The following is a 13236-nucleotide window of genomic DNA, read 5'->3' as shown; positions in this document are numbered from 1 at the left end:
TCATCTTTGACAAAAGTAATTAAAACATCAATTACACTACTAAAAAGGATATTGAATGGAGCACATTTTCTGAAATTTTCTGGTCTCTCGGTTTGGAAATAGTAGAGTAGGATCACCACAGTAAGTTTTTCGACTTTGAAAAAAAAAAAATTTTTTAAGTTCTCGCTACAAAAAACGCTTATTTCACCAACGTTTACAAGTTTAGTCTTAATCACATCTTATTGGACATTTAACGTAGTTTTCAATGGTATCAACCGACTTGTCCAAAATCTTTTAGTTTTGCAGTTATTGTTCATTTGAAGAAAGGTCGTGAAATCTTAAAAAATCAGAAAAAGTGGAATAACTCCGAAAATGTTGAAATTCGGGCCATAGTTACTAAGGACTTTTTGGGTCCATTTTGAATGTAGAATCTCCTGGCAAAGATTATAACACCGTAGCCGAACACCCTGTATATATNTGTGTGTGTGTGTGTGTGTGTATATTTAAATAGAAAAATAATGCTCTTTCGAACTAAATTCTGAGTAGATTTTTTATCATTAACATTTTTCTTTAAAAGTTTTGTAATTTTTTTGTCGCCATCAGGAATCTAGTAGCTGGGTTTTCATTTAATCTCCGTTTCTTATCTCGAACTCTATTGAAAAACTGTGATAAAATTCCGAATACAAAGTGTGTTCTGTTTATTTAAATACTTTTAGACTTCTGAACTTGTGAATCATTTTCGTTCGATAGCTGGACTGGAATTTTCACCGTTTTCTTCATAACCAGTCGCATTTAACCACTTGGGCCCAGTCGAGGTTCAGCTCTCTTCGGTTTCCTTCTTCCCAGGCGAACCAGCTATGCGTCCAACTCTTCTCCTCCTCTTGATATCTTTGATCGGTAAGAGAAGCTATCACTACCATCCCTATAATTTCTTTCTTATTCGTCTGTTTCTCGTAATATTTCCAAATTTGAAAATGGCAACTGCACACTTGTAGACAACTGCAACATGAGCATTCAACAGAACACATTTTTTTAAAATTAATATCCTTGGTTGTTTATTCTCTTTTCTAAATCGCAAATCATTCAATTTATCCTCTTTAATTAACACAGAAATCTCTTAAGTAAGTAAAGACAAATTCGGCTTGTCGGTTTAAGAAACGCTTTAAGTAAATTGGTATTAATAATTAATTAGTTGTCGATCCGCTGTCGAAGATCCTTAACACAATTTAATCCAATTTACTTTTAACTTAGTTTATCCTTTGGAATTTTGAAGGATGAACTTTCTAGTTACACGAGTTTTTTTATTATTATTGGGTTGTCCGGAAAATAATGCAGGATTTTGGTATTAAACAAAAAAAAAGAAACTAGTTACTTTAAAGCAATGTTCTTTAATCAAAATAATTTCCCATACTCTCAATACATTTCTCCCAACGTGTTGGTAACTTATTAATTCCGTCTGAGTAGAATTCAGAATTTTTAGAATTGATAAAGTCAATAAATGCATTTTCCAGTTCCGTTTGATTTTTGAATATTATGTGTTGTAAGTAGTGGTCCAGGTGTCTAAAAAAATGGTAGTCAGTAGGCGAGAGGTCCGGAGAGTAGGGTGGGTGAGGCAAAGTTTCATAGCCAAGCTCCAATAATTTTTGTGACGTTACACGTGACACATGTGGTCGAGCGTTGTCATGCAACAAAATGGGCCCTTTCCGATTGACCAAAGAGGGCTTCATTACTGCCAATTTCTGATGCATGGTATTAATTTGGTTACAGTATGATTCAGCATTGATGGTTTCGCCAGGATTTAAGAAGCTGTAGTGTATTAAACCAAATGAAGCCCACCATACCGTAACCATTACCTTTTTTTGATGAGTTGGGGGCTTTGGAAAATGTATTGGAGCTTCTCCTTTGTCGAGCCACTGTCCAGAACGTCTAGTGTTATCGTAGAGAATCCACTTTTCGTCACATGTAACAATTCTGGCCAGAAATGGGTCATTTTTGTTTCGACAAAGAAGTGATGCACAAACATCAAAGCGCTGATTTTTTTGGCGATCGTTTAATGAGTGTGGAACCCAATTTTCGAGTTTTTTCACTTTTCCAATCGCCTTGAGGTGGTCAGCGACGGTCGTTTTACTGACTTTGAGTTGCTCTGCAAGTTCTCGAACAGTTGTTTTGGGGTTTTCTTCCACCACTGATCGCAGAACATCATCATTAAGAGAGGAAGGCCTTCCACGACCTTCTTCATCTTCAAGGCTGAAATCTCCCTCCCGAAATTTTTTAAACCACCTTTGCACAGTGCACTCATTAACACAACCCTCGCCCCAGACTTGGTTAATGTTTGGGCTCCGCTTCGGCCGAGTTTAAACTCGTAAAAGAAAATCGTACGAAATTCTCGCTTTGACATTATAAGGATGACTGAATTATTTCCAAGTAGCGGAATGCTACAGAGGTAAACAAACAATATCATTTGGAAGAGGATTAATAAGTGTTGACATTCATACAAATGAGTAATCCTGTAAACGTAAACAGAATATTTTATATAGATTTTTTTTAATGAAAACTTAAAATCCTGCATTATTTTCCGGACAACCCAATATTTGTATAATTTGAACAATGTTTATAAATCCCAGGCCCTGAAGATGATCTCAATAAAGATCGAAACGTCGGCACGATAGAGAAAGTGTTTTTCTAAACCCTACGTCACACCAGACCCCAGTTGCGAAAATCAAAAAATAAATTTTTTTACAAATTTTTTGCCTAAAAAAGTGTACAATTTCATTTCTCACAAATCACAAAATTGACGATAGGTTTGAAACAACTCTACCGATTCACAGAAAACGTTACGCAGTTTTAAAACCCTAAAACTACACCTAACGATATAAACCAGGGGTCCGTGAAAAATGTAAACCCGAGGTAAAAACCGTTTGGAGAGTAGTTTTTGTTGATTTTATTCTTATTTTAGTCACTTTTATTGGCATTCAATATAAACATTATTGAGATATCCGAAAAAAGAAGAAATATTCTCCTTCGTAACGGTTGTAATAACGACAAATTTGGATATAATTCAGAGGAGTTATCAGTCTTTCAGTGAAAACGCCGGACACCGAAGACAAAGAAATTGCCTCCAGCTTATCAAACTGAAAATGTTTATTTATTTATTTCTTACTATAAAAATTAGTACTTAATGCTTAAAAAGAATCTGAATCCGATTTTGCAAAAAAAAAGTTCTCCTTTTTTTACTCAAAGTTTTTTTTGGCAATTTTTACATATCTAACTCACTAAATATATACATTTTTTTTTTTCAACGTAAAAATACAAAACAACTGATCAATTACACAATAAAGTCAGGAAAAAATCGGCTCCTAGGTCTCATTGGCAGGAAACCTCGGACACGATTTTGATTTTACATAGAGCTTACAATATTGTATGTACAAGCAGGTAGATAAGATTTTATTTGTAACAGAGAATTTGGTTTTTAGAGTGGTCTCAGGTTCGGAGCCGTGTGATTTACAACATGAACCCTGATCCGCTTCGGAACACCGTGAATATCGATTGTGGAAAGGAATGCGATCCGGATTGGATCAAAGTACTGAAAATTCCGACGGAACGGAAACCGGAACCGGAAAAAACGGAAAAGCCGGAGAAGAGGATGCCGTGCGTTGTGCAGGCTTCGATTCTCGACCGTCTACAGATTGGTGGCAAGGCCAACGTCACCTGCGGCAACCTGGCAGTCTACTTAACGACATCTTACAGGGTTGACAATTCCGATGGATCAGCCGCTCAAGTAAGTTGAATAAATTTCATTAAGCTACAAGTTTTAAAATAACACAAACGGCAATATGATGTGGTCGTAAAGAATTGCGAATTGGCCGTTGGAAACAGGGGATTTTACATTAAAAAATCGTGTGGTTTATTGGTTTATTCGAGAATTCCTTCTTACGTTCTCCTAAGAGATAAAACCGTAAATTATCCATCTCAATTTCCGATCACTCACAATTTCTGCAAATAACCCCATCACAACTGACGCTGACTCACTGAATTGGAGTTCAACTCAACTGACACTCGCTCGCAGCCTCTTCACCGGATTCTCTCATAATTAACAGCCTCTTCTTCTGGATCCATCCCAGTTGACACTCACTCACGGAATCTTAATCTGACCCCCATCTCAACCAACAGTCTCTGCATTTGGATCCATCCCAATTGAAACTCACTCATGTAATCTTCATCTGTCCCCATCTCAACTGATATCAGCATCTGGGTTCATCTCAATTAACACTTACACCCGGAAGCTTCAACGACCCCATATCAACTGACACTCACTCACGGAAGCTTCATATAACCCTATCATAATTCTCACTCACCCATTTCAACTGACATTCAGTGATGGGTCTCAGCATATGAGTTCATCTCAATTTACACTCACACCCGGAAACTTCATCCTTCATCATCAACGTACACTTACTAACAGTTGCTGCATCTGGGTTCATCACAATTGACACAACCTCATGGAATATTGACCGGACCCCATCTAAATTGTCATTCACTCACGGAAACTTTATTTGACTCCATCACAACTTAAAGTCACTCATGGATTCTTCATCTGAACCCATCTCAACTGACACTCACTAACGGTCTCTGCATCTGGCCCCATCTCAATTGACACTCACTCACGAAAGCTTCATCTGAATCCATCTCTACTGACACGTACTTCCCTTCACTTGACGGCAAAGGTCAACTTATCCAGAAGAGTACCAGTTGAGGCTCTTTTGTCATCCTGTCTACCTTTTTATTCTTAATGATATCACCGTAGCTAGGAATTCCTTAAATAATTTTTTGACATTTTGGTCTTATAGTTGTTTGTCCAGAGGAAGACACGTCGCTCGACTTCACACTTATTGCCTTAAGCTGTGCCATCCGCCAAATACTCCGATAGATAATTATACTAGCCATTTTGCAGTCGCTCACGCATTAGCTGTCATAATCAATTTTCGAGACGATCAGCGTGTTTCCTTTAACTATCAATATTTCCCTATTATACAATGATTAATTAATTTGTCTTTTGCCCACAGGGCTTGAAGGTGGACGAGTCGGGAACCAAGCAGAAAGTTATGGAAGTAGTCCCATCGGTCGGTAATTCATCCGTTAAAACTTTACTTATCAAAACGGGAGACGAGAATGGCTCAGCTTGTCACACCAAATTGGTCATCCATCTGCCAGAGAATAAATACCGATTCGAAATCTGGCTTATTTCCATCGTCCTCATTTCCTTATGCGATTTGATCGTGGCCTTCCTGTCCAGCTCGAACTTTGTCAATCCGATCGTTTGGCGCATAAAAAGAAAACGGTCAATTTATTTGACGAACCAGGCGACGGTCAGAGTTAAAGTGTAAACTGGCACACTTGCAAAGCCCTTTTATTTATTTATTCTTTATTATTATAACAAATACATACGTAGACCAAATTTATTAAATACAAACTACTTTTTTTTCAAAAATATATTTGTAAAAACCTTTTTATGCTTTTTGTATGTTATTTTACTGGTATTTATTTACTAGTGCGATTTGTGTATTGGATAAAGTTTTATGAAATAAATAACTTTTGAAAAGAATTTTTTTATTCTTTTTTTACCTATCCTTTAAAAAATAGGTTTTAAAAGGACGTCTCCACTCCACAAGACTCCAGAGCCAAGACACCACAATTGGTTTGAATTTTTTTTTTTTTTTTTTTTTTTTTTAATTCTCAACAGCACAGGTTATATCAACCCTCGGGTTGTCAGTGTTTTTGAAAAAAATCCCATTTGTAAGTATGTCGGGTTTGATGCAGAGCTGCTGGATTCGAACCCGGGACCTTTACCTTACAGTGATGAACGCCGTGTCAACGCCTACACCGTTGCGGCCACCGACGCCCGCCCTCATTATCTCTTTAAATCCTACATAAATTCCAAAAAAAGTCTAATTTCACCACTCATTTCCAGATTGATTGATTGCACTATATAGGATAACCTGACTGAGGTTATATTTGTGTTATATTCTCATGTTTGAAGCCACAATTGTTCAAATTATTTTCACTAATTTCGTGGCCCGCTTGACCAATTAAATCATTACAATTAATTAAGGTTTTTAGTTGAGAACCGATTACACGACATTTGAAAAATGGCAAAAGGAGGGAAAACTCATAAGGTGGGGTTGAGATGGGGAGTTGATGTCCGAGCGGATCGAGGTCACGATAGCTCAGGTGGTAGAGCAGCGGCGTATCTAGCCGAAGGTCGTGGGTTCGAATCCCTCTCGTGCCAATAACTTTTTTTCATCTCAACTAAAAACCTTAATTAATTGTAATTGTTCAAATTGTTGGTCAAATTTAGGAATCTTTTCCTTCTTACTTTGGTGCCCTCTGCAATTAATTTCCAATTTTTTCTCCAAATTTCCAATCAATTATTGACTTCCTATCTTTCACGATTAAATCCTAACCGCGATAGAAATGGCCAGAAATAAATCAATTTATCTTGACATTGTGGAGGGGTCAAGGAAATTAGAATTATAAGATAAAAATTAATATCAAGGTTATAATCGAAAAATGGTTTCCTTCCGCCTTCAGCGTGGAGGCGAGGCTTTTCTACGGATCATTTTTTCATGATAAGTTCTAATCTCACCCTGATTATCCGGGCATTATCTAGGAGAATTCCATCGTATTGAAACTGCATCCCTATGGATTCATGTGGTCCTTTTAATTTACCATCAAGGGACTTAGTCTATTACTTTATTGTTTCATTCATACCTCATACTGTTTAGAAAACATCGATTAGATTTTATTACAATTTTAAATTTAATTATGCTAGATGAATTTCCGAAGTGTGTGTTATCAAAACGGCGTTTTATCACTCCAATTATAGACAATGATATTTAGCCAATTTCCTCCTTCCTCTTGATGTCTTCTAACAACAAAAGCTTATCTGAACTTTTCGTTAACTTTATTCAAGTCCCCTAATCAAAGAAGCAAAGTGGTTCTCATTTTAAGTAAACTTCTCAGCGACGGTGGACTTAAACCGTTTTACGACCAGCATCTCTTCTTATTCGGGTCGTCTTAAAATAGTGAATAAACACGACCTCTTTTAGTTAAATTATATTGTTTTTTTTTTATAATGCTCAATTTAGCAAGTAAGATAAAGTCACTGGTAATCGAATAAAGATTTTACAATTTAATTAACATGAGGGCAATATACCCAAAAAATTGTTGGTTTTTTTTTTAAGAGAAGTATCCCAAATAAAGATATGATTGAAAAGAATTATATTATTTAAATATATAAAGGACATGGTGGAAATTATTATAGTAAATTTAGGTTAAATAGTTAAGTATATTAGCGTATAAGTATATCTCACTGAGTTCATGGGAAAAGATGACTCCCTTAGAGGAGTTTAAGGATTTGTGTCCTTCAACGATTACCGGGGTTGTGTGAAGTTTTGTTAGGGTAAATAGGCGTAGGCTTTGTCTAATGTCGCTGCATTCGATGTTCCATTTCGAAGTTTTTTTATGGTTTTTGGGGTGCCGGCAGCAGAAACGATGCAACGGTTGACCACGAAGGGTGAAATTTTGGTCAATGTTTCATGTAGACTCGCTGGGCGGATCACCAGGAATAGTGGGGTAGTGTCCGCTATGCCCTGGGGTATTTTTTTTTTGTTTTTATATTTTCTCATTCGTCTGATGAGGAGGAAAGAGGTCTTTTAGGGTTATTAATTGATGGAGTACCATCAAATTCAACGATACTTGTATTGTTTGTCAGTGGCACGGGCGGGTCTTTTCCTGCACTATGTTCCGACCTGACGTTTCACTTCGGTAGGACACGGTACAAGGAACGAGTTTGTACAAATAAGGAAACAAAAAGAACAGAAATGTTATTTACTAGATCTAAGCTTATTAAAATACTTATTTACAATAGGGGAAGTATTTACAAGAGACGAGGGGTTAGAGACATAAAACAAAATAATCGGAGACTGATGACACAAAAGAAATTATAATGATCAACTAAATCATTTTACCATTTTTTTAAAAATAAAATAAAAAAATAAAAAACCAAACCAAAAACGAAAAATAAAGGATAGTTAAATAAGTGAATTGTCGATCGACACGGCTTGTACTTATCGATGCGGCGGATCTATAATCCCTTGGAACTCCGAGTACACGTCTTTACCTTACAAAGGTTAGTCAGCGACTGTCCACTATAAATTCAATTTAATGTTCTTGTGCTTAAAATGGGCAAATTTATGTGTAATAGGTAAGTGTAATAGCTGCGTTGTATAGGAAAACTGGATGGAGGTTATATTTATGATGTAGTACGGATTAATTTCATTATGCTTCAAACAGGTAAATTTATAAACGGAGGTTATATTCGTTATGTACTATGTTCTTATGCTTAAAACGGGCAAATTTAGATGTAATAGGTAAGTGTAATAGCTGCATTGTATAGGATAACCGGACGGATGTTATATTTCTAGATGTATTATGTTATTATGCTTGAAACCACAAAAGAAAAATGTCAAGCTTACGAGTCTCTTCTTGCTTCAGGATTTTTTAAATATTAAATAATTTATCTATAAAATAATCATTTTATATTTAAAAAAATGTGTATTTATTTAAACTTTTACTTTTAATTGTAATTACCGAAGGAGCGTTGGTAGCCTTATTATTTCTTTCCATTTTTTATATTATTATTTCCCAACTTATTTCCATCCCCTGAGTTTTTTTAACGCTTACAAAAAGGGTGAATTTAATGAGAAAAAAGTTGTACTTCCCATTATTATTTGGCTAAAAGTTCTACATATACAATATTCAACTGAAGGATTGGGTGTAATTATTAAATAAGGCCTAGTGTAAATCCAAAACTGGACTTAATGGGACGGGACTCAGGGCTCTTAGAAGGTGCTCCCATCCGGGAAAATTAGTTCTTAAACCGATTTTCCTCTTAATAACCCCGTATTTTACGGATTCTCGCTTTCCCAAAAATAATTGACTTGAGCAGAGAAAAAGCTTCATAATCAAATAATAAGGGGCGTGCATTATTTCAGATAAATTGTTAATATTTTGTTGGAAAACATTTCGTTTTAACTGAAAAAAATTTAATTATTATCTCAGGGTAACCTTAGTGAAAGTAGTTGTAAGTAGGGTAAGTAGGTCACTAAAATCTAAAAAAATTTAGACCCTCTAACAAGTGTTAAAACAATGTTTGCAAATTGTAATAATTGAGGGTTGAAAGGGTTAAGCAATAAAAGTTGGCCATCTGAGAAACATGAAGGTCACAAAAAAAGTATAAATGTTACCTTCCAAAATATACTTTTCGAACCTTTCGTGTATAGGGGCAGGGATAAAAGAGGCGACCACAAGGCATGCTGCACCTCGACCAGAGTACAACTATTGTGCTCCCCTATTTTTTATGATTCGGGTTGTTAATCAGCCTACATAGCCTTCCTAGCAACTGCTTAGCGTAGGGTCTTGCTTGTGGGTCTTCCTGTCCTAGTTGGAAGAACCTGCACCTACATAGACCTTCACAAAAACACAAAATGTGTTCTTCGGTCTCCTCCTCTTCCTGGCAGGGTTTCTTCTGCCTGTACTCCTACCCGGTGCATGTGCCTTCTTAAGTGGCAGTGCCCTGTTAGGAGTCCAACAGAATCGGTTGCGGATGGTCCTGCTATGAATCCCTTCGCATGCCTCATGCCTGTGGTTTTGTTCCTCCAGATTTTGGACTCATTAAGGATCCATTTTGAGATGTATCCTCTTTTATGGCAAGATGCTAGGATACAGTAGAGTTCAGTGTTTTTAAGACACGTATTTTTATTATTTGAAGGTTTCTTCTGTTTTAAAGGATCGTATTTTCGACTCATCAAATCATCACAGGTACACATATTATAGTATAGGTGTTCAATCGGTTAATCGTGTAGGTGTATTGACTGCACTGTATAAGGCAACAGGAAAGTGATTATATTTTAGTTTGAGCATGAGTTATTTAACACATAATATTATTCATACATGTGTAACCAGTAAATACGAGGGGAAATGGCTAGGGCCATTGTTGTTCCTAGTGGCCGATGATTANTTAGTTTATATAGACAATGTGGGAGCCGGCCTCTTCACCTGTTCACAGCGACAGTATTGGTGTATTGTGCATAGTAGATTTAAGTATATTTACAAAAATTATTGTTCCAGCCCAAATAAACAGTAGAGAATTTTTTGAGGTTTACCGTAAATTTAATCGTTAATTTTTTTTTAGGTAAATATTGGTTAAGGTAAGGTTGTATTCGCTGGATTGGATAGGATGACCAGACTGAAGTTATATTTGTGGTACGGTTTGTTCTTATGTTATTTTTACTTATTTCAATGAATTATTCTTTTATCTAAAGTCTTGGTTGAGATGAAAATGTTGCTCTACCACTTGAGCAGCGGCGTATTGAACCGAAGGTCGTTGGTTAGAATCCCGATCGTGACACTTTAACTTTTCCATCTCAACCAAGACTTTGGATAAAAGTCTTATTAATTATGACCGATAAACATATGTCACGTTTAGTTTTAAATGTACCGCCTCCCACTCCACACGCATGTAGCAGTGATCAAAAGAGTAAGGACAAGGAAATGGCATTTCCCTTTCTCTCCTCCATTGGGTAAGGTATTCTGTAAAAAAAAAAAATAAAAAAAAAATAAAAAATAATAATAATAACAATAATAATAATAATAGGTGTGTACACAAATCAAGTGAATCAGTTTTAAATTTCGACGTCAAATAAAAACAATAAAACAAATTGTAGTATTTTAGTTTAAAAGAGGTTGCAACTAAAAACCTATTTTTATAAAGAAAAATAAAATAAATAACATTTGATTTTAACAGTTGTAATAAAAGTTTAATTTTATTTTGAAATAGGTCGTTAAAAAATTTGTAATTTTACTGTTCTTTATCAAATGAATTTAATTAAATTTTAAAATTGACCAATTTTGTAGATTTTTAAAATAGGTTGTATTATAAAATATAAAAAGACTTTAAATTATAAAAATAAATAAATAATAGTAAAAAATTGTAATTTTATTTTGAACTAAATTGTAATAAAAAGATTCTTAAATTTTACTTTTTGTTCATTATAACGAATAAATTAAATTAGAAGAAACAAAATTAATTTTACATTTAAATAGGTCTCGACATAAAAGATTTTAGATTTTCAAATTATTTCTTTGGTTTTTATAAATAAAATTTTAGTAAATAAAGAATTTTTTTTCCGGCCGGCTAGCTCCTGGGCTATTGGCAGCACCTCACATTTCTTCCACCTCACGTTTTAAAAATTTATATATTTTTATTTATTATTATTTTTATTTTTTTTAACTTAGCTTTTCTGTAGGAAGTATGGCGATCTTTCTGGTTGTGTTCTGTGCCGTCATTTCTACATTTTTAGCCCTCCCACACGGGGTGAAAAGGCTCTGAATCTATCTCATTCACTGACATTCAATCCTAGCCTAGTCTGTATGCGGGTTTCAGAGTACTCGATATTCCTCTGAAGATCCGCCCTCGTACACGCTAATAAATACATCCATACATAATGTACAAATAAAATTACAATTAGTCTAAAATATTAACCTAGGCTGGTGGGTTTATGGGGTACTTAATATTCCACCATAGACCCACCCATGCATACACTATCGCACTAATAAATACATCCACTCAACCGATCATTCTGTATTTACAAATTAAAAAAATGCTGAACCATTGGCGCATTTAATATTACCACAGTGCCTCCGCCCATTCACTCTAAAAGATATTATAGCCTAATACTAACCTAAATCGGTGGGTCTGTGGAGTACTCGATATTCCTGAACAACCCACCCATACACACTCACTTTCGCGCCAATAAATACATTCATTCTACCCAAAGCACACAAAGAGATATCTATCCTAGTTTGGTGGGTCTGTGGTGTACTCGATATTTTTGTTGTTGATGTTGTTATATTTGAAAATTGATAAATTTTGTGGATATTTAAAGTAGGTTGTAATATAACATATAAAAAGATTCTTTAAATTTAAAAAAAATAATAAAAAGAAATTTTAATTTTATTTTGAAATAAATTGTAATAAAAAGTTTCTCAAATTTAACTCCTTGTTCATTATATAAAAAATTCTCGATATGAAAGATTTTAAATTTTCAAATTATTTCTTTGGTTTTTATAATTAAAATTTTAGTAAATAAAGAATTTTCTTTTGTTTCTATTTTGTTTTGATATGGTTTTGTATTGAATATTTGGAAATCATTTATTGTAAAAAAAATGTGCCTGATCAATAGATTATCTTACGTAGTCAAGTCCGATCACAAAAAACCTCTGGTACCTTGTTTTCCTATCTTCGGATTCAGAGTTGGTCCAAAACCAAAAAGACGACATACATATAAGTATTAATGTTATTTTTACTGGTGTTGATTTACTAAGTACTATATGTGTATTGGATAAAGTTTTGTGAAATAAATAGCTTTTGAACATTTTAATTTTTTTTATTCTCGCATTATAACGTTTTACCTTATCCTTTCAAGGAAAGTAGGAAAGAAAGGATTGGCTGCAATGTATAGGATAACCGGACGGAGTTCGAAGAAAATGTCCATAATGTCGTAATCTTAACGATCGTATTGTAGAATAATTAATCCCACTAAAACCAGTATTTTTCATTTTCCATTTCGCAGAATTCCCCATTCTGACTCAGGTTTGATAAGGCGAATATTTGATTTTATGGTGTTAAGCAGTTGAGTAATTCCGACCAATAAAATCCTTCGTGTGGTCGTAATTATTCCATCCATTCTGAAACGGTACAAAACGTCCGCAAGCCGACTGGAAAAACGATCAAGTATTTCTTCCTCAACCGTGCAGTCCGCTAAAGTAAGTCCCTTTATTTTCACTTTTTCAATTTTTTTTACAATTATTTTCTCCTTAGCCAACTGGAATATTTTGAAAAAGAAGAAGAAAAAAGTAAGCGGTCGTGGGTTCGATTCCCACCGTCCAAAATGGAATTTCTGACCTCAACACTTTATTCTGATTGTTCGCACTTTGGCTAATATGCAAAACATTACAAAAATGATGCAAATTATCTACAGAGAAAACTTCGAATGTCGTCAGTAATTTCAAATGAAAGGATACTGGATTAAATGACCTAACTTAAACATCAGTGTATTTATTATATTAATTAAATAATTAAAATAATGCTACAATAGTCAGGAACATATATAAAGTAATTAAATATAAATATATTAA

General features: G+C 34.7%; 1 protein-coding gene across 1 annotated transcript; it reads left to right on the top strand.

The window, feature by feature from the left end:
- Positions 1 to 728: 728 nt before the first annotated feature.
- On the top strand, positions 729 to 5541 carry LOC106661028. Its single transcript, XM_014384129.2, has 3 exons — positions 729 to 876; positions 3453 to 3757; positions 5043 to 5541. The coding sequence occupies exons 1-3, from the start codon at positions 837 to 839 to the stop codon at positions 5361 to 5363; spliced, it is 666 nt and encodes a 221-aa protein (XP_014239615.1). The 5' UTR covers positions 729 to 836; the 3' UTR covers positions 5364 to 5541.
- Positions 5542 to 13236: the final 7695 nt, after the last annotated feature.

Source organism: Cimex lectularius, unplaced genomic scaffold, assembly GCF_000648675.2.
Source record: "Cimex lectularius strain Harlan isolate CLEC.00 unplaced genomic scaffold, Clec_2.1 scaffold60, whole genome shotgun sequence".
In the NCBI taxonomy this organism is placed as follows: Eukaryota; Metazoa; Arthropoda; class Insecta; order Hemiptera; family Cimicidae; genus Cimex; species Cimex lectularius.
This window is presented reverse-complemented; position numbering and strand designations above follow the sequence as displayed.